The following is a 20853-nucleotide window of genomic DNA, read 5'->3' as shown; positions in this document are numbered from 1 at the left end:
ACCTTTGGACTGAGCTGAGCCACCAGGCTTCATGTTTACTGAAGGGCTGGTGGCTCCAAATTAGTGGCTCCAAATTAGGGCTAAAATCTCACAACTGTTTTTATAAGCGAGTAATATGTTGATTGTTTCTTTGATGACGGGATACAAAAACAGATTTTATTTCCATCCTTTATATTAAAAAAAAACAATGTTATTCCAAATTCACAGTATTTACACAACAGACCTAAATGTGTGCTATACATCATGTGCAAATGACATGCTTATTCTTTTAAATGCAGTGCACAGAAAAGGGTTTTTTATTTGGCTTGAACAAACCTGAGCTGTAAAAAATGTTTTTAATTAATTACTAATATAAAAAGGCAAACGCGAAACACAAGAAACAGACAGTTTAAGTATGAATAATATAACAATTTACTTACTTAGTTTACAAAATAAACCCAACAGATCGACGATGAAATTCGTTGCAAATGAATTTCATCAAATGGTTGGTCCCCAAAACTGTTTCTTCAACAGGTTTAGATTGATGCTGTTAACAGTTCAAACTAGTATGAATAACTGCATCATCTGGAAGCCGTAAAATGTCCAAGGCTTTATCTATAATGTGTTGGTACAGATCCTTTATTCTTGCCTTTTGCTCTGGTCCTTTCTAACTTCTCTAAAAGTCCATGGGTATTTGTTTCTTGGCGCGTAATCGCCGCGGTGCTCTTTATTCATGACACACTGAGGCGCTCACATTACTCTGCAACACCAACTGTTGAACGTCCCACTCCCCTCATCATTACACTTTACTAACCAGGCCGAGGACCCCCGCCACAGCTGAGTATTCAGCCGTTTGCCCTCCTGTACTTCCACATTCATCACTTCTGTTACACCGCGACTCGCTTCATTCAGCTGAGCGCCGCTGTGTTTGAATCAAGGCTGTGAAATGCATTGTTTATGCCTTTTCTTTCTTCTCTGAAGTTGCCTACGCACACCCAAGTATTGACTACCGGTTAGAACTTTTGAAACCTAAGCAAAGAACTGCCTCTGAGGAACCGCATTATATTTCAAAACCTTAAAGTTTTGCTCGCCGAGGCCTCGACCTCTTGTCCGACGCCCGAGCTGTCCGTTAGCCGCCGAGTGCCGAGCCGCTCCTCTGAGGTGATCGACCGTTATTGATGAAAGGAAAGGAGGGAAGCACTTGTTGGCTTCCCCTCAGAGCCTCCAGACTTTTTTTTTTTTAGTCGAATAAACCATCCGTCTGCCGGCTGAGCAGAGGGCTGGGAAAGGACACGCGACAAACAGCGGTGAGCTTTTGTCTGTGAATGTTTTTTTTCTCTCATTCACTACCCAGATGAGTCGGACTTTGAAGAACACAATGGAGTTTTTTTTTTTCCCTCGTGCAGTTGAGTCTGCAACTCTTTTTGAAAGCTGGTTACTGTAGTTGGAGTGGCGGTGCTTGAGTAATGCTTTGCTTGTAGGAGCGCTGGAGGGGACCTTTTTTTTTCTTTTTGTGATTTTACAGTTTTTGCAGACAAGCTCAGGTGACACACACACACACTGCTGTATTATGGCTGAAATCATTACTTTAGTAATCTGAGGAATACAAACTGTAAAGCTGCTATAATCAGTGTTTTTACCCTCAACTACTTTTTACCGTTTGTGTTTATAAAGTGTTGAACAAATACTTCAGTATGCCCTCGTGGTACAGCTTGTTTTATTTAGTAAACATCATTTATAATAGCAACCAGAATCTTTTTGGGGTTTTTGACCAAAAAGCATCAAATCCCCGTATTTTAGAAGCATGAAACGGGAATATTTGACTTTTTTTTGGTCAGCTCATCGATTAATCCACTAGTCGTTGGGCTCTGATTGGAGTATTTACAGGATAAATAACCAGGTGTTCCTTTTAAAAGTTGGTGGGGACCAAAAGCGGAGCTTTTACCTGAAACCTAGCTTAGCATTTCTGTATATTTTCTTGTCACTCATCTTAAAGATGCATTGATATCGATACATCGACAGGAAGCTAATATTGGCTGATACATCTGCCTGGCTGATTTTCTTTTTTATTGGACTATTCCGGTTTCATAACTCACGTCTTTGTCTGCACCCCCCGGCTCTGAGTGTAAATGTCACTGCAACGTAGTCGGACAGCCAGGCTGGAATGTCTTTGAAAAGTTGGTCTGCAAATGTCTCCCACTGAGCTTTGGTGCTCACCGTTGTCTCGTCACATTTCAGATCGTAGGCTCGCGACGTTGTTTAATCCGCTCCACTCGTAAAGACGCCTCCGTCAAATGGTGAGCTTCAGTTCTGTGCACCTCTGGCTCGCTGCAGGAGCAGACAGCAGGCAGGTTTTTGAATGGAGCCGTCGCCACTCCAATACCAACTCTGCTGAATCACATTTGCCCGCACAAACCATTTTTTATTTTTATTTTTTTTTTATTTTTTAAAAGCATGGAAATCAAATTCACTCAGCAGGACTTGTCTGGGCTTTACGATTGGTTCCCAGAGGCATGAGTCTACTAAAGATGCTGCACCAAATAGAAATATCCACCGTTACGGGGGGAAATGACAACCTATGCACAAAAATGATCGAGGATGAGAGAAAAACGTGGGCTTTGTTGACGGAAACGATCGTGTTCTTGCAGACCGGATCGTCAGTCATTTAGAGCTGTCGAACACCATTCGAGTCGTGATTCCTTCTCCGGTATTTAGGATTAGAAGCCTTCTTAATTATGAAAGCCCATCGCGGAGGTGGACCAAGTCAAAAGACAAACACAATTAAAAGTTGGAGAGCGTTCCCGTTCATGCAAGTCTCACCTCATCAAGCCCGTTTGGACTGAAGGCTCTACGCCCCATTTGGTTCGCTTAAACTCGATAAAAAGGGGAAAAATAAATCAGAATTAACCCGGCTGACGGTGTGCGGATGCATCAGCGCTAAAGGGAGGGAACACACCAGGCTTTTACTCTGCAGCCCTACTGCTATGTTCACATGATGAAACCATTACTTTTAAAATCCTCTACAGCGAGTGTTGCTCCGTTTCTTCATCTCCTCCAGAGACGAGCGTTTTCAGGCCAAAAGCCACAACGATAGTTAATATTTCACATTGACATTTCCTGGAGATAACTAACGAGAGGCTTGTTTTGAAGAGGGGTTGTTCGAGGAGACCCGCCTTATACCCTTTTTTTTAATAGAATTCGTTTTTAGAGGAACACAAAGACAGCCAAACCGTGAACCCCTTTACTAGAGTAGAAAGCATGCGTAATTGTAGCATGAATGGAAACGCATGCTTGTGATTAGTATAAGTCGGGGGGAAAGTGTGTCTGAGGCTTAACGCCTTTATCTTTAAATGCAACGTAGATTAAATGTGTTGAGATTTGTTACGTGCTCAAACTTTAATTCATGAGCTGCATGTTGGAAAATCTATACGTTTATACTATGTGTGTTTTTCTTTCTCTTCTCCAGACTATCTCCGCCAAAGCTATGGACTGTCTTCGGACTTCGTTCCACCGTGTGACTACAACAAACTGGTGCTGTCCCTCCTCTCGGGGCTCCCCAACGAGGTGGACTTTGCTGTCAACGTTTGCACTCTGCTGTCCAACGAGAGCAAGCACGCCATGCAGCTGGACAAGGACCCCAAGCTGGTCACGCTGCTGCTGGCCCACGCCGGCGTCTTCGATGACTGTACGTTCCCCTCGGATTGTGCTGCTCTAGTTCACGTGCTGAACAGCAGAATATATATGATATACATCGGGAAAGTGGTTTGCGCACACATTAGAGCTCCAGACTACAAAGAAACATAGCTTTGGACGGTTGATTCTCTACATTTAAATAGCTTAGAGATTATCTGTTGAAAGCTGTCGTTTGATTTAAGGTATCCAAAGTGGATTCCGAACTTTATTGAGGAAAACCTAGTTTTCATTTTAATTGCGCGGCCCAATTTGCTGCCTGCCTTCTCCCCTCTTTGTTCTAGCATCAAAGGTCCTCTCTTCTCAGAATGTATCAAGAGGGAATTGAAGAACAAGGGAATAGAGACAAATAATACTGAACCGAGTTCATACTCTAACCCTCCCTCTTTGCCTTTCCGTAGCGCTAGGCAGCTTCTCCGGAGTTTTCGGGACGGACTGGAAGGAGAAAACCTCCCGGGACTTTGTCAGGGTAAAGTAGAATAAGAGTCTTTTTATTTGTGTGACCTTTGTGTGCCTTCTTCTAAATGTGTCTCTTGGTTTTGGCCTTTTATATTTAGATATCAAACACTGCTTTCACTGAGAAAGCCACAAAGCATCTGTTTCACTCTTCTCAGCGTGAAGATTGTCAGAAAATCTTTTGCGTTTTTTTCCCCCCAACAGAGGAACCTCAGAGAGCGATCGTCTCTGAGAGAGCCTTTAAATCAGAATGGAGGTCAATTCGCTTTGATCTCACTCAATTTAAGAGGCATGCATGAAGAGTAAAGACATGACTCAGAAATAATGCAATGTAGTACTTAATTTATCTCTTTTTCAGTAACGCTCTGACCTGCGTCTGGGGGAAGGCTGGTCTCCTACTCAGATTATTTTAACCACACAGTGCAAGTTTTTCATTAATGTGTGTATAAATGTGTTTAAATCCCCACAGATAATTATTAACAATGTAATGGTGCTGGTGCTACATTAAAGGGGAACAATGTCAATGTCTGTTTGGAGGTCTTCGGGAGCACTACTGCATATGTGAAAAAACATGTTGTGTAAAAGCCTTTTGAAGCTCCGGAGGGAGCTCTGTGACGTCTGATAAATGTCCTAAAGTGATGTCACTTGAGTCGGTGTCGGTTGGAGCTGAAGGCTACAAGTTTGAAAATGAAGAAGTGTGGAGTAGGGATGTCACTAGAACCGATACTTTGGAACCAAGTCAATGCCAAAATTCTGAAACTGAGAGAGTGCTCGTTTCTCTACAGAACAGTAGGTACCGGGGTCAGGGCTTCAGACTTAACACCGTCCCGGAGACGATGGAATGTTTCCCCGACGCTACAGTGTGAACAACAAATTGTCGTTGAAATCGGCAGGAGGAGAGCTAGTTAACGTTAGCTGTTAGCAGCCGGTGGGCAGCGCAGTCCTGCTAGAATACGTGGATTAAACAAGACTATTTCTCGAGCTGTGCTGCATCGATTTTGATCCTTTTCTAACTGGAGATTGATGATTTTGGCTGAGATTGAATTATTATTATTATTATTATTATCCATTCGATGCTAACAGCTGCTGTTCTTCTGCAGTTCTGGAAAGAGGTGGTGGAGGACGTCGAAGTCCGGGAGCTGATCTGGGACAAGAACAGCCCAGCACAAGGTAAAGGCGCTTGGTGCTAGAAGCCACAGGAAGCAATAAAAGGGCACTCTCCTGTGTGCTCGCACTGTGTATTTATTGACACTTCCAATGCTGTTACATGCACACATGTGCTTGCTTTGTTTACTGCGACTTCCCTTCCCAGTGTTGCTTGCATAATACCTGTGAGTGAGAAGTGGGATGTGTGTTTGTAACCCCCTTCCCCCCCCAAACGTAGTATTTTACATTCCTTTTTACAAAGGATTGGCACTACAAGATTTAATAATGAGATGCACCAGTTGGAGAAATGTTACACCAGCTCCTGATGAACGGAATCAATAAAAAAAGCAGTTCTCTCCGCAGGCGGTACGTCGAGAGAGGAGCGCTGGCAGAGCCTCTTCCATCCGCCGCGGAACCAGGGCATCAGCGACATGGAGGCCCAGCGGGTCCTGCAGGTTGCCGTTATCCTGCGGAACCTCTCCTTCGAGGAGGCCAACGTCAAGCTGCTGGCGGCCAACCGAACGTGCCTGCGCTTCCTTCTTCTCTGTGCCCACTGTAACCTCATCTCTCTCCGACAGCTTGGACTCGACACGTTGGGCAACGTGGCTGCCGAGGTTGGTCCGGTGTTAGCCGTCGTCAAATATAACAAGTAGAACGTCAAAAAGAGCTAGCAGATAATTTTGGGTTAGTTCGGTGATGTAGTAAAAAATTGTGTCTGATGAGGGGGATTTGTTTCCAAATGTAGTTTACTGTGACAGCGTAAACAGTCTTGTCTTAAGCCACCGTTTCTGAATTGGAGCAGTTTAGTTCATGTATGACATTAGTTTTGTGGGAAGGAAAAGTAAACCGTGTATTACACTATTCAGTGGTCCGAACCGATTTAATTGACCAGCAGCTATCCAATCATAGCACATCAACGTTAGCTGCCGCTCTGGATTCCTCCACATGTTGCATCAGGCTGTAGCAAAAGCGATGCTCTGTATTTGAAGAGTTTGGAGAATCTTTTATTTTGAGAATGGATTTAACGGTCTGTTCATCTGCTCTTTGCTTCCGCTCGTGCAGATCAGAGGCTTTGACCTTTTGTGAACATGAACAATGTAAATAAACTAAATAATGGATTACCTGAATCGCAAACTAACCCGTTGCACTATGCGTTGCAGCAAAAAAAGTAATCAGAGTACTGCGTTACCCTCAACACTGCTGCTAGGTTCATTTGCTATGTTTTAGAAACGCTATCAGCTGTAGCTGCACTTCATTTCCTATCAAATGCACTCCGTGTCTGCCAGGTGGTGTGTTGTCGCAACCAAGCAATTTTGGTCTGTTTTTCAGATCAAGTTTACATATTTATTTGACTGTGAATTATCACAGTTTCTAGCTGTTACAGATATACATTGATCTCAAACCTTCTAGTCCAGCGTAGTCTAAAAGGCTTAAACGTAGAGATGGCCGACGTTGAGAATGTTGGTGAAATAATAGCCGTCAGAGGGAGAAATGCATCACAGGGGCTCGCTCGAATGTTGATCTCACATTTATTATTATAAGATGCATGTAGATGAGAGCCGACATCTATTTTTAGAAGCTGCATGCATAGGGTCCCTGATAGCATCGGTTAAGCCTTTGATGCCATTAATTGGATGGTTGGGTTTAAGCCAGTTAGCACATTCGTCAGATACGATACTGCAAAGCCTTCTGTTGTAACATAACGACTACTAGAGCGCCCGTTTTAGTTGCCTATATGTTGAGACCAAGAACACAAATCATTAACGTCATGAAATAATTACTGTGGTTTGGCTTGTGGCCAACCTGCAGCTTTTAAAATAGCAATGGGGCCTTTCTTTTTGGTTCAGTGAGGTTCAGCTTCCGTCCGGGGACTACAGGTGGAAGTTAGCCTTTAGCTATATCTGGTACATTATATGTAGCGTGCATTGTCCCTGCTAAATAAACAATGAAATTGTTGTTATTCATGTCAGGTCTCATTGTCACATGGGAGGTTGTAATATGTATAGTAGATGTGGCGGATCGTTGAATGAATCTCGTCTCCTTTCACTGTAGCTCCAGCTGGATCCCGTTGACTTTCGGACGACTCATCTGATCTTTCACACCATCACCAAATGTTTGATGTCCAGGGACCGGTTTCTCAAAATGAGGGGTGAGTTATCCGGCGGTGCCACTACGGTGACGTCCTGGCGTCAGTATGCCGCGTGAAGCTTCTTATGTTGAATGCGTGTCTCGTTTTAGCCATGGAAATCCTGGGTAACCTCAGCAAAGCAGAGGACAACGGCGTGCTCATCTGCGAGTATGTGGACCAGGACTCGTACCGGGAGGTGATCATGCTCCTCACGCTGCCGGACCTCATGCTCCTCATGGCCTCCTTGGAGGTGCTGTACCTGCTGGCCCAGCTCGGAGAGATTCCCTGCAGCAAGATCGCCTCCGTCGACCACAGCATAGGTATGACTTGTCTACTGTTGTATGTTTTGTTTTGCTTTTAAACGCACCGTGGCCGGCAACTTGGATCAATGCCTTGAAATCTTAAAGGATCCGGTTTGCTGGAATGAAGCATTTCTTTGTTCTGCTGAATGGCGGATATGTGGCCAGTGCTGATCCTTGTGTGCTGTCTTCTTCCTCCTCCTCTTTCCCCGGTCAGACCTGTTGGTGCGGTTAGTATCTGTTGACCTCCACACGTTTGGACCCGACGCCCTGACGGCGGTGCGATTGATCGAGCATCAGGCCAGCGCCGACCAGGCGGCCGAGGTCCGACCACAGCTGGTAGAGCAGGTCCCTGCAGCCGTGCAGGGAGCAGCAGCACCTGGTGAGTGTCTGTCCGTCACACATCTCTCACCCCGCTGAAGGGATTTCATGTGTCTGTTTTGAACCTTGGGTATACTGTAGGGAGTAAACATAGCTTCTAAACCATTGTGGTTCACTGGAAATCTGTTATGTACTGTATCTTTACTAAAGTATTATTTTAAAGCTATGTGGAACTTGATCTACAGTTGCCCTTTTGTTAAGCCCCGCCCCCTGCTGCTACTACGTCAAGCTGTCAGAGCTACCATGTCACTAACTGCACTCCCTGAAGAAACATTTTGTCATTTTTGGACGAACAAAATTGCGATTTCAGAGAGAAGCAGACAGGAGGGTCTACAATATGAGTTTAACGAATATATTTAGGAGGTCAAACTGATTCAGCAGTGAAAACGGGTTAAAAGGGTAAAGATAAAAGCTGCAAATCACAGTGTTAAAGTGAACCACCACGTCACCCGGAGATCGAGACAGAAAACAAAGAAATTAAGGGACAACACTTCCTGTAAAGCCGTGTAGGTCTTTGCTACAAAAGCAAATCAGCATATGTATTCATTCAGTATACCTTCACTAGCTAATGTAGCATGGAAATGCTAATGCTAGTTAATGATGTACCAATGTACATGCTAATGTTAGCTCCACAGGTTTAAATGTAGAAATGTAATGTTTTAGAAACATACATCTCCTTCCACCCTCTCCAGGTAATGATGCTACGCTATGATTGGCCAGTTTGCCTTTGAGGTGTGGGTCAATTGAGTTTAAAAAAAATAATATACGTAACTTAAAGAGACTTTGCCCAGACTCCAGGATGGTAGGAGCATTTTTACGCAGATAAATTAAGAAAACCAATTAAATAAGTTAAAATCAATGTCAACAAAACCCATTGAATGCAACAAATACAGAATTGCTGACATTTTTTTATGGTGAAAAACAGTACATAGAGGTTGGCAATTTTCTGATCTCTTAATTCTTCGGTGGTAATTAATAAGGACGGCCAGAGTTTTCCATATTTGTGATGAAGTAGAAAAAAAAAAATAAGATTAAAGTTGGAGACTACCAAGAAGATGAACACCTATTTAGTTTTAGATCTCGCTCCCTTTTTAAGTGTTTTCTTATATTATGGTCGGCAGAGACAAAGTAATCAGATTCCAGTCCTCTCACTGCAGCACAAGTATTTAATGAACAGGTGTCCCTTGGAACCTGGAAGTAGCCATCCTTGTGCTGTCAGTGTGCTGCACAGGGCTGCAAAGATATTAGTTTGCTGACATCTAGTGGACACCCTGGGGAGTACTACAAACTTAGACAAATTCACCACGTTCTCTTGTTTTGAGCATTAAAACAGCTCTACAGAAGCATAAACCTCAATGTTTTTTTTTATTCTTTTTTGTCTTTTCAGTAACAAGGGTCCCGGTTCAGTCCACCCAACCCCCACCTGGTATTGTTGAACTCGACGGGGAAAAATTTACACTGCAGTGGTAAGATTAAGTCCCCTGTAGATTCTGATATTCTAGCTAAGGAAAAATACAGTCAAGGTGTTGTTTTTTTTAGCTTGCATAGTAACCGCTCTGTCTGTCTCCAACAGGCTAAACGCACACTTTGAGACAAACCCAGAGGGCTCCGTGTCTCGATCAGAAATGTACTCCGAGTACCTGGCCACGTGTAGTAAAATGGGACGAAGCAACATCTTGAACTCCACCGGCTTCCTCAAATGTCTGCGGTCAGTCCCGTTTCCTCCCCTCCACCCCCATGTCTGAAGTCCAATTAGGTTCCGAGTTTGTTTTCTGCAGCTTTTAATAAAACATAACTGCTTTTGAGTTTTAATTGATTGTGACAACGATCTTTCGGAAAGATACCAGCAAACGTTTCCGTTTTTGTTGATAAACCTGCGTCTCCCCCCTCTGCCACCACAGAACCGTGTTTCCCAACCACACAATGCGGCGGCAAGACGAGGCTAAGACCAATGGTCAGCTTCACATTCTCCTGGTAGGGCTGAGGCGCCGGGCGATCCCTCTGCCCATCCAGCTGTACTACCAGCAGCCCCAGCAGCAGAATCCGGCAGCAGCTCAAACACCTCCGGCAGCCCGGCACGAAGCCCCTGGCGACCCTCAGGCCCCGCCTCCAGGTAGAACTACTAGAATGAGTCATGTTAACGCTTTTTCATTCAAATAAATTAAAACTTCAGGTTTAGTCCAGTCACCGAATATGCTGACTAGGACAGACGAGGTCTAAATATCAGAAGCTAAAGAGCTATGGAGGAAAAGACGTTCCAGAAAAGTGTTATTGTGCAGAAGGATGCTGGCAGTCTTGCAGAGAGAGCAGAGCTGCGGAAAGCTGAGAGCAAGACAGTTGAACTAATTACAAAGGTAAACATATTGAGGAAATGGTTGCAGGAAAATAAGTTGGTTGAAGGAGCTTACTTAGGCTTCTAAGCTGCATCACATATCCTGAAACTAAACACAGAAGACATTTGGCAGAGTTTTGTGTCTTGAAAAATTAAAGATATTACATGGCAGAGGCAATGTAAAAGGTAATACTTCCTCTTTGCTCCACCTAAAATACTTTAAAGAACATTAAACATGACTGCAAACAAATAAAAAAAGAGTCTTTGTAGACGAGGAAAAGTAGCATCTTGGATCTGATCAGTTCTGTGTTTGTGTGTTACGTGTGACCAGGCTTACCTCTCGGGCCTCCCAGTCTTGGACCCCAGTTTGTCCGGGTGATGGGCCCCAGCACCGCTGGTGCCCCCTTGACTGCACAGGAACCTCCTCATCCCCGCCACCCGGTGCCCCTGCAGGCTTCACCAAATCCTCTGGCAGCAGTGCAGCAGCAACCGGTCCGACCCGGTCCAGTGGTCCAGATCCCGACGTCCATGCCGCCCTCCCAGAACCACAGCCCCCAGAACCCTGCGGCTCAACAGCACTCCCCCATGCTCCCCACGGGGACGCCTGTCACGCTATTTCAGCAGGTACCCCAGGGCCACATCCTCACCGCCAGGGTGCACGGCGTGTGCCCTCCGATCACCCAGCGCCCGGCCCTGTCTCAAACCCCTCCCCTGTCTGGGCCTCAAGGCGGAGCTCCCCAGGCGGAGCCTCAGGGTGTTGTGGCAGCATCGACTCTCTCTTCTTCCATCCAGGCGGGTGGTGGCGGTCAGGTGTTTAGCATCGCGGGTGTGGCCCAGGGGTCACGCGTCACATTTCAGAATATCGCCCCCAAGCCGAGCCAGTCGGGCGGACCGGCAGCCACGATGGCCACTCCCAACCAGCAGCAGTCGCAGAGCCTCGTAATAGTCGGTCCCAACCCCCAGCAGAACCCTGCCTACACCCCTGCCATACACCAGATCGTTCTTGCCAACCCCTCCGCCATCCCCGGCCCCCAGACGATCCAGATAGCAGGGCTGCCCGGAGCTGCTTCCAGCCCCTGCCCGACTCCTGCATCTCATTCCAACACCCAGGTCCAGCCCAATCAAACTGTCAGCCACGCACTGTCCTTGAAACGGCACCAACAGCAGCTCCAGCTTATTTCTCAAACTCCCCCCACTCAGCCTACCTCCACCGAGTCTAGCTTGATCAAACAGCTACTGCTTCCAAAGCGAGGGCCTTCTACTCCGGGAGGAAAGCTCATCCTACCCGCTCCACAGGTGCCCCCTCCGAACAGCACGATGGCGCCCAGTCCGCAGGTCATCTACCAGACGAGCTACAGCACCCAGAGTCCCTCTCCTCAGCAGCTCAATGTCCAGCTGGTTCCTGGTCAGCTTCCCGCTGCAGGAGCCCCAGCCCTCCAGACGGTCCAGCTCTTGCCAGGCCAGCTCATTTCCACAAGTAGCCCGGGAGCAGCTACCATCATCCAGGGCCCCACGGCAGCTGGACAAGTCACATTCACCGTGGTCCCCACCACTGGCTTCACCACCTCTACCGCCGCTGTTGTCAGCCAGGGTGCTGTGGCTCCGGGAGTCCCCCCCCCTCCTCCGTTCTCTACTGCATCAGTGCCCCACCATGCTCCTGCGGCTCCACCACCACTGCCAGCTCCCCTCAGAGGAGACAAGATCATCTGTCAAAAGGAAGAGGAGGCCAAGGACGCCACGGGGCTGCACATCCATGAGAGGAAGATAGAGGTGATGGAGAACTCGTCTTTGGCAGAAGGAGACTCCAACGGCAAAACCAGTAATGGAGACGTTGCTGCGGGTGCCAAGCTGCTAAATGGTCGGAAGTGCATGGAGTCTAATCTACCTCCATACCACTCAGGGAACAGCCAGGGGGCCCTCAACGGCCCGGCTACGGAGGGCCAACCTGCTAATGGGAAGCAGGCCCTCTCCCCCAGCCTGAACACCCCTCTGGAGGGCAACCCCGACCCCAAAAAGACCCTGGTCAACGGGGTGTGTGACTTTGATCGGGTTGACGGTGGCGGCAACTTAAACAAAAACATTCCAAATCACATTGCTTCCAAACAGTACTTGGGGAACGGGGAGGTGGGCCCTTCTGAGAAGAGTCCCGGGTCAGACCCCCCTCTTCCTAGTCCTCCTCCCCCCCAGCAGGACACTGCCAAAGCCCAGCAGGCCGAGCGCCTGGCGAACGGACCCCAGGCAGTAGGCAACAGGCCTCCCTCGGAATTAACCAACGGACCTTTGGGGCTGGGCCACGGCGTGCCTGCACTAAGACAGCAACTGCTCCCCAACTCCCCCCTCCCTCCCACTGTTACCGTTTCCTCCCAGAGTCCCGCCAACGGAGTGGCCTCCGAAGCCCGGGGTCTCAAGAGGCCCGCCGAGAGCGAGGACCGCGGCGGGGCGGCGACATCCTCGGGCATCCCCAACAAAGTGGGGGTGCGGATCATCACCATCAGCGACCCCAACAACGCCGGCAGCAGTGCCACCATGGTGGCGGTGCCGGCAGGAACGGACCCAAGCACAGTAGCCAAAGTAGCAATAGAGAACGCCACTCAGCAGAGAAACTGCTCGCCCACACTGGCAGCTGGCTCGACGGTGAGTCACTGGAGGGTTAGTCTCACAGTAAGCTGCATTTGTCTCGTCTTTGGGTCTGTCAGCATGTCTGTGACACTAGAGTCACGTACGCTGTCTGTGGCTACTATGTTTGTCTAATTTACTAACTACATTTTTGCCTCAGGACAGGGTGCAAAATGTACTTTGTTGTCCACCAGCCAAATGGCAAGTGAATGAGCCACTCAATAGATTACCATTGTTTTTTCTGGCCAGTGAGTGATGCAAATCTACTGGTAATCACCAGATCACATTATATGTTGACTTAACAGGCATCTCCCACCGTAAAACATATGCCAAGTCTTAAAATATTCATTATATATTTGTTTTACACATTCTAAAACAAAATGCAGCTGTAGCAGCTGGAAGCTGTAGTTTGTGGTCGTGCTCTGTGGTCTTACTTGAGATGCAGCTATTATTTGACAGCCAGTTTTTTTTTTTATTTTTTTTTTTTTTATACATAAACCACATTATAACATGATTCAAGACACCATGACCTCAGGTTTGTTTCTCCTCCCTCTGTCTTAATGAGTTGCGTACGTCTTTAGCTGCTTAACAGAATGAAGTTCCGCCGGCAGAGAGTCTGTGGAGAATACAGCAACAAAAGCCAGGAAGGGGCCATTGGTAGTTATTTGGCTTTTTAGCACTGAGCAACAATTACAGAAAGACATTTTATTCTTTTTTTGGTAGTGTGCCAACCCTCCACATCTGCGAGATGCCACAAAAGATATTGAAATGAGTATCATGGGTAAAACGTGGCCCACATCACACCATGCTTATCCTGTAAAGTCGGAGCATTTTACAGGATATGTTTTTAGGATGATTCATAGATTTGATTGTGAATTACACGGTTATGGAACTAATATGTTATGTTCTAGATGTAATAATCAAGTGTCAGACTTAAATCGGACATTAATTTGGAATAACAAATGTTGTTCAGTTAGGAAACGTGATCAGCTTGGCACTCGAATGAAGTCTGTTTAGGAGATGGAAGGAAGAAGTCTGTTTTTGTTCAGGACTGACTAAGACGTGTGTGTGCTGCAGGTTGGAGTAGTAATATGCTTTTCATTACAATATTTTTCTGCTGCTTTAATTTAAGATTACAATATAGTTTGGTATACTACAGTAGACTATTACTGCATTATGGTGTGTCAAATATCAGAATTCAGTCGGTGTTGGTGGTGTTACACCAGAGCTTTCCACAACAGTATGGAGGAGTCAGCCAGTAGGGAAATGTGGAGAAAGATTTTAGTTGTAAAAAGCCAAATTTGGTTTCTCTGATGCATTCTTATGCCATTATTCCATCATACACACTGATCTGAATTATTTCATATTTTAATGAGTTTGCCTACCCGATTGTAAACGTGGAGTGAATTATTATAAGGCAGAAGGCTTCTTGTGTATTTGTTAGTCCATTTAGTCCACACGGTCTGTAAATAGCTCTAAATATGTGAAACAACGCCTACCTCTGACTGAAATTAAGAAGCTTATTTCTTTTTTTTGTATCTATTTATTGACATCAGCTGAACCAATGAATGAATGAATGATCTTTATCTCTACTAACCCATCTAATTGCTCCCGTAGCTGCGTCTACGGTGTGTAGATAGATACTGAATTGTAAGTCGCTTTGGATAAAAGCGTCTGCTAAATGACTGAAATGTAATAAGGATGTCCACTGAATGTGCAATCAGTCTAATTCTTAATGCGCTTTGTCAATAGTTTCACTAACGATTGTCAAACCCTGAAGACGACTCTCCGCTCTCTCTACTTGTTTTCTCTATCATCACGCTCTCATTGTTTTAAAGCTCGTTAAATGGACCCGCAATGCAACTTGTTTGTAAAGATTATTTAATTAGAATCAAATATGAATATATGAAAGTAGCCGACTGGATTTAAATGAGTAGTCAGCGTTTATGGAAAGCTCTATTTACACTGGAGACGATCCTGGACAAAACAAAGTATTTGTGATTCTGCCGCGGGCATCAAAAACACATTTTAAAATCAATCATTTGTCTGCAATAATGAGTCAAAATTCCCAAATCCTCAACAAATATGCACTTACTGCACATTACTTGTGAGTCCCTGTTTGGAGGTTTAAGAAGGTGGGGCCAGTTAAGACCATGTGGCTCCCACCGATACCCACCTCCTATAGCAAAGCAGCTGAGAGAGCAACTTGTGCCAACAGACAGGCCCGGGTTACATCTCAGCCAACAGGTCTAGTGTAGGAGGAGATTACCATTCCAGCTGGTACTTCTATTTTTATAACTCTTAATTAGTGACTCCCCTATTAGCAGGACAAACGTTTATTTTATGCTAATTCATGTTTTTGTGTTTTTTTCCCCCGACTCTCCCACAGCCTGCAGTTACTCCGCCCCCTGCGTCCCAGCCCGCCCCAGGCGGTAACCACAGCCCGCACCTCTCGGCGCAGCAGAGCCCCGCAGCGCTGCCGCCGGAGCAGATCAGGAAAGCCGGGCAGAACTTCAAGTGTCTGTGGCAGTCCTGTAAACGGTACACGCTGCAGGCCACCGTGCGTATTTGTCCTCGGCCAGAGCCACCACCGAGCGTCCGCTGATCACGTCTCCTTTCTCCTCTTAGGTGGTTCGAGACGCCGTCGCGGGTGTTTTACCACGCCGCCATGCAACACGGCGGAAAAGGCGTGTACGGGGGGCATTGTCAATGGGAGGGGTGTGAACCTTTTCCCCGGCAGAGACTGTCCTTCATCACGCATCTACAGGTGAGACTCCCTCCTCTTCTCTCTGTGGGTGGTCATACAGGAAGTTGTGTTTTTGTTCCCAAACTTTTTTTTTACACTACAATTGCCAACATGAAATAATCTTTTTCCACTCGTTCTTTTCCAGGACAAGCACTGTTCTCGAGAGGCTTTGCTGGCTGGACTCAAACTAGAGGAGCAGCAGGCGCAAAGTCCCAATCAGACTTCTTCCCAGTAACTACACCTTTTCCTTTATTCATTTTGATGCATGATTGGTGCCTGAGAACTACACAAACCAGAAATACTGCATGTGAATATCCGGGAATAGCGGTGTGGTATTTGACAAATAACCTTAATGACGTGCGCTTGATGTGTTATTAAGGACTCCGCCGGCAGCAGGCAGCACTCCAACACCGCGAGCACCGAAGGCAATCGTGAATCACCCGAGCGCAGCTCTCATGGCCCTTCGCAGAGGCTCTCGAAACCTGGTCTTCAGGGACTTCACTGTGAGTACAACAAGCCCACCATTCCCTCCTTTACCCCCGAACTTTCTTGAATTTGGTAATTTCCAGATCTTTGTTCGGCTGGAATCTGCACAAAAAGGAAATGTTACAAAACTCCATCAGACTGTACATACTGCACAATTTCTGCAGGTTTAGAACACCCATCGTTCTGAATATTCTGCACATTTTCTACTGTAAAAAAATACTTGTTTGTAAGTGATATAACATTTTTGGGACAAAAGACAGAACCCTTGTTTCCATGTTACTAATACAACTACAAAAATGGAAATTCCTCACTTGTCCACATGTCCAAATAAGTGCCCGTTTTCTACTGCCCCTCCTTCTCCTCACTCATCTCTAAAAAGTGGAAACCATGAATATTTTTGTTTTCCTCTCCCAGGATGAGAAAGAGGGACCAGTGACCAAACACATACGACTAACTGCTGCCTTAACGTTAAAGAACATCGCCAAGCACTCTGACTGTGGTCGCATGTAAGTGTCCTTCTGCCTTTGAGGATGTTCCCTTACCTTGTGACCAGAAAGATGTCGAGCTGAAATGTTACATACATTGTGTCAGAAGTGATTCATCCAGTTATGTGTTCTATACTGGATTGCATTATATTGTTCGCTGTGTCAGTGTTTCAGTTTTTAAATAAGGATCTTATTGTTTCTTTGTGCAATATAGCAGACTAACTTTAGTTGTGTCCTTCTTTCTCCCCCCCGTCTCTCAGGTTGGTGAAGAGGCATGAGACGCACCTGTCCGTGCTGGCGCTAAGTAACATGGAGGTTTCTACCACGCTCGCCAAATGCCTTTACGAACTGACGCGCTCGCTCCAGGCTTAACGCTTAAAAAAAGGACAACCTCGACTCCTCTCCTGAGACGAGAGGAGGAAGCCACCGCCGGTGAGCTGTAGTGGGTCTGCGGGGGGGGGGGGGGGACCCTCCTTCTGCCGCGCCTCACCTCTTTCCTCGCCAACCTGTGTTCTCACCCCCTGCCCTCCCCATCCACCCAAAAACACACACTCACACACAAAAAAACTGCCACGGGGGTCTTCCACCAGCTGCCCACCAGGGGGGGCTCTTTAAAACTGCTTCCCCAGCGGGACTCCAACGACGAAACCCCAAACATGAGCACATTTCGTTTCGGTTCTTTTTGTTCCGTTTCCTCTTCGTCCCGTGAACTGATGTGTGCGCTGGAGTGAGTGGCGGTTGACTGAAGAGTACGGATGGGGGGTGGGGCCAATGTAGGTGTCCCACAGGGTTGGGTGGAGGAGGACTCGGCTGGCAACTGGCACAGATGATTTTTTTTTTTTTCTTTAGAAACTTGGTAGCTTGGTTTTCTTACTTGAGTCAATATATTTTCACTTATTTATTATTGAAATGAATACCATTACAATTAATGAAAAAGAATCTTGTAAATATGTTGTGAATATATATAAAGAAGATCCTCTTTCATGCCGATGCAGCCACTGGAGAACTTGCTCTGTGGAGTAATAGAAGCATTACTTTGGTAGAATTGAATAAAGTAGTATGTTTTTGTTTGTTGCTTTTTTTTTTTATGATCCCTGGTCACTTGTATCTAATGTGATTCTATACTCAGCAGTGGATGAATGTACTTAAAAACCTGTAAATAATTCTGCAAAGGTACTGATGCTGTAAAGCTTAGGGAGGGGGTAAAAAACAGTTTTTTGTGGAACTGTGACATTTTTTGTATTATAATACCTTGTAGAACTCATTTTGCTGGCTGAAAGAGTATGGAATAATATATCATGTCATTTTGTAGAAGAAAAAAAAATATTGAAGGTATTCTCTTCCCTTCCTCTTCCCTCACACGCCCCTCCCCTCAACACACGCACACACACAAGTAACATATATCCACTGTAAGCGTTTTGTCATTGTACGGGCCACAGTGCGCGTACCAAAATTTTTTTGTATTTGTAAATTGGTTTAAATACATGGAGTTTTTATACAGGTTTTCTCCTGTGTTCTTTGCTTTACGTGCAGGTATGATATTTTCTTCACTACTTTTTTCTATCTTAATATAGTGTGGAGTTTTATTGTACTATTTTTTCATTCTTAATACCATGCCACATTCCGGCTCACGTCCTCAGACTGTCCTCTACCGTGTGTTGTGTAACATTTATGACTGCCTGTCGTATTAGCATCTGACCGGGGCGACCCTACCATCCTCATTTCTGCGGTGTCAGTAGGATGTGTGACTATACATAGACCTAACAGTCTGTTAGAGATTGGCTTTATTTACTTTGGTGACTGTTTATAGTTTTTAAATAAAACACTGAACATTTTGCTTTGGTTTTTTACGCTTGTTTCTTTACCCCTCCAATTTCTCCCAATTTCCTGTCAATCAAAGCACATGCAGGAGTCAATGAAGAGCAGGGATTCCTAACCAGGGGTACTTGTATACCACCAGGTATTCATGCAGCAGTACATGGAAAGTACATCAACTAACTTTTTTACTAACACCTGACCAACTGTTGCGATTGGCAGTGCAAGAGAAGTGAGTTGAGGTCTGAACAGTCAATAACAAATAATTCAGACTATGGGCAAAAGGTTGAAATGGTCTGCTGAAAGTAATGAATACACATTTGAAGTAGTTATAGCTAAAAAGAATGAATAAACGCTTAAAATATTTTGCTTAAAGTAACTAATAAATAGATTACTAAAAGTATTAAACCGTTAAATACTTAGCTAAAAATGCTATATATACATTCAGTGTATATCCGTTACTTTAAGCTTTAAAAAAAAAAAAAAGAAGTTAAAATGACTGGTTGTAGAGCTACGTAATGGATAAATGGTTTAATATTTGGGTAACTGTTAGCTAAAGGTAGCATAATGAATACATGGTTGTAATAATTGGCTAAAAGTAATGGATTAACGGTTGAAATAATTAGCTGAAAGCATGAGCTGTTGAAATGTTTTGGTAAAAGTATTGAATAAATGGTTGAAACATCCAGCCTTCATCGCTCCAAGTGGTAGTGGTTCTAATGCGAATGTGTCCAAACCAACCGGAACATTGAACAGTTCATTTTATAAAGACATTATTGTAACAATAGCCACTTTTATAGAGACGTTTAAAATGAATTCAAATGACCATGTTTGGAAGATGTCGCCAGCTGAAGTTCCTCTGACGGGGTTTTCTGACAAAAAGAGGTGGAGGATCTCCTGGTGTAGAGAACTCCAACTGAATCGTTGCCAGGATTCATCTCGGCTCCCTGTGTTGTGTGCTAAATAAGAAACGTCTGAACAGACGCCAGTGGTTTTAATATTCAGCACTCATTTTCCATGGTTGGTAGTGGGGACTTCAAACCGCCCTCTTTTCTGATATGACCGAACAAGCTCCATTTGCTTCCAAGCTTATCCTTTTGTTCTGCCTAACCACTGGACGCTTTCCTTTGGCTTGTTCCTTTCAACATAATTGAAATGTTAATGACTTTACTGAGCGCTCCACTTCCCACAGCTCCCTAAACATACTTTGTGCTTAATCTTACATTACACAGAACTTTTGGAAATTCATCAAAAGACTTTACAGTCTCACGTTTTGTTAAGCGCTGGAAGCACAATGTGAGATTCTGATGTTGGTTTATTTTTGCTTCTGTCTTTGATCAGCGGCCATTGCTGTTTGCTGAGGTGTGGTTTAAATAGCTGGTGTTCTCTTTTCTGTCATGGTAGCTATCACAGCTAATTTAAACAACCATAGATTTAAGACGTGGTTTGTGTCTCCATAAAATCCTTGTGTTAAATAATGGATTAAATTCAGACTTGTTGTAATAGTCCTTCTCTTTTTTGACAGTGAGCCAGCATACGCAATACCAGGACCCTGAAACTGGAGCAGCTAAATGGAATTAAACCGTCACTAACTTTATTGTTTTCACCTGTGCTTCTGCAGCACTTTCTACATTTAAACTATCAAAATTCTGATACCGGGACCCACAAAGCATTTTAAGGACTGGCCTCAATTTTTTGGAGTGGTGACCTTTTTTTTAAAGTAAGTGAAAGACACTAACCTCTTACTTCGCGCAACTTCTCCCAACCAGTGGTTCCATCCCACGTGAGCAAGCAGCTACACACTGTATGGCTAATGGTCCAAGGTGATTGGGTGTGGAGCAGGTGGCTTGCATTACTTATGAGCATCAGTGCACCCCCTGGGGAAACTAATGAAGTTTTGCATACTTTTTGTTCAAAATAAAACAATCAAAAGAAACAGGCATTTAAAAAAAAAAAAAACGCGTGACTTTACGTGGATTGTCTTCATTTAGTATCTCAATGTGACCACCGGAAGACAGTGAATGTCAGGGGAAAATTGGTTTCATGTAAGTTCTAATGATTATTTCTTACTTAGATTTGTTGATCATGTGTTTTCTATCTAGTTTGAACTTTGGCCTTTGGATAAACTGGCTCATGGGAACAAAGGGGGGCAACTTCCATTTGATAGGGCCTTATAGAGAACAGATGGTTACCTGATTTATATAAACATCCATAGGCCACATGGAACTGGACAGCTGGACTTTGATTGATACGTAGTTTCTGCTGAGGAGGATGATACTCCGCTCAGACAAGCA

The 20853-nt window shown here is 45.0% G+C and overlaps 1 protein-coding gene across 2 annotated transcripts in view; it reads left to right on the top strand.

Annotated features, from left to right (window-relative positions):
- arid2 (AT-rich interactive domain 2) overlaps window positions 1–18579 on the top strand; it is a 29726-nt gene extending 11147 nt beyond the window's left edge. Inside the window, exons 5-21 of one of the 2 annotated variants that reach the window (XM_068716956.1) lie at window positions 3446–3664; window positions 4071–4138; window positions 5226–5295; window positions 5635–5885; window positions 7324–7420; window positions 7510–7719; window positions 7916–8080; window positions 9467–9545; window positions 9653–9787; window positions 9981–10192; window positions 10743–13045; window positions 15417–15568; window positions 15656–15794; window positions 15919–16004; window positions 16153–16276; window positions 16674–16765; window positions 17005–18579. In XM_068716956.1, the coding sequence (XP_068573057.1) occupies window positions 3446–3664; window positions 4071–4138; window positions 5226–5295; window positions 5635–5885; window positions 7324–7420; window positions 7510–7719; window positions 7916–8080; window positions 9467–9545; window positions 9653–9787; window positions 9981–10192; window positions 10743–13045; window positions 15417–15568; window positions 15656–15794; window positions 15919–16004; window positions 16153–16276; window positions 16674–16765; window positions 17005–17116 (4514 nt within the window). In that variant the 3' untranslated portion in view covers window positions 17117–18579. Of the gene's footprint in view, window positions 1–3445; window positions 3665–4070; window positions 4139–5225; window positions 5296–5622; window positions 5886–7323; window positions 7421–7509; window positions 7720–7915; window positions 8081–9466; window positions 9546–9652; window positions 9788–9980; window positions 10193–10742; window positions 13046–15416; window positions 15569–15655; window positions 15795–15918; window positions 16005–16152; window positions 16277–16673; window positions 16766–17004 lie in introns of both variants that reach the window. The other variant, XM_068716955.1, reaches the window with a different exon arrangement.
- Window positions 18580–20853: the final 2274 nt, after the last annotated feature.

The sequence above is a fragment of the Cebidichthys violaceus genome, unplaced genomic scaffold, assembly GCF_023349555.1.
Source record: "Cebidichthys violaceus isolate CVI_PGR_0920_01 unplaced genomic scaffold, fCebVio1.0.p SCAF_21, whole genome shotgun sequence".
NCBI lineage: Eukaryota > Metazoa > Chordata > Actinopteri > Perciformes > Stichaeidae > Cebidichthys > Cebidichthys violaceus.
The sequence above is the reverse complement of the archived record's forward strand: the minus strand, read 5'-3'. Positions and strand labels throughout refer to the sequence as shown.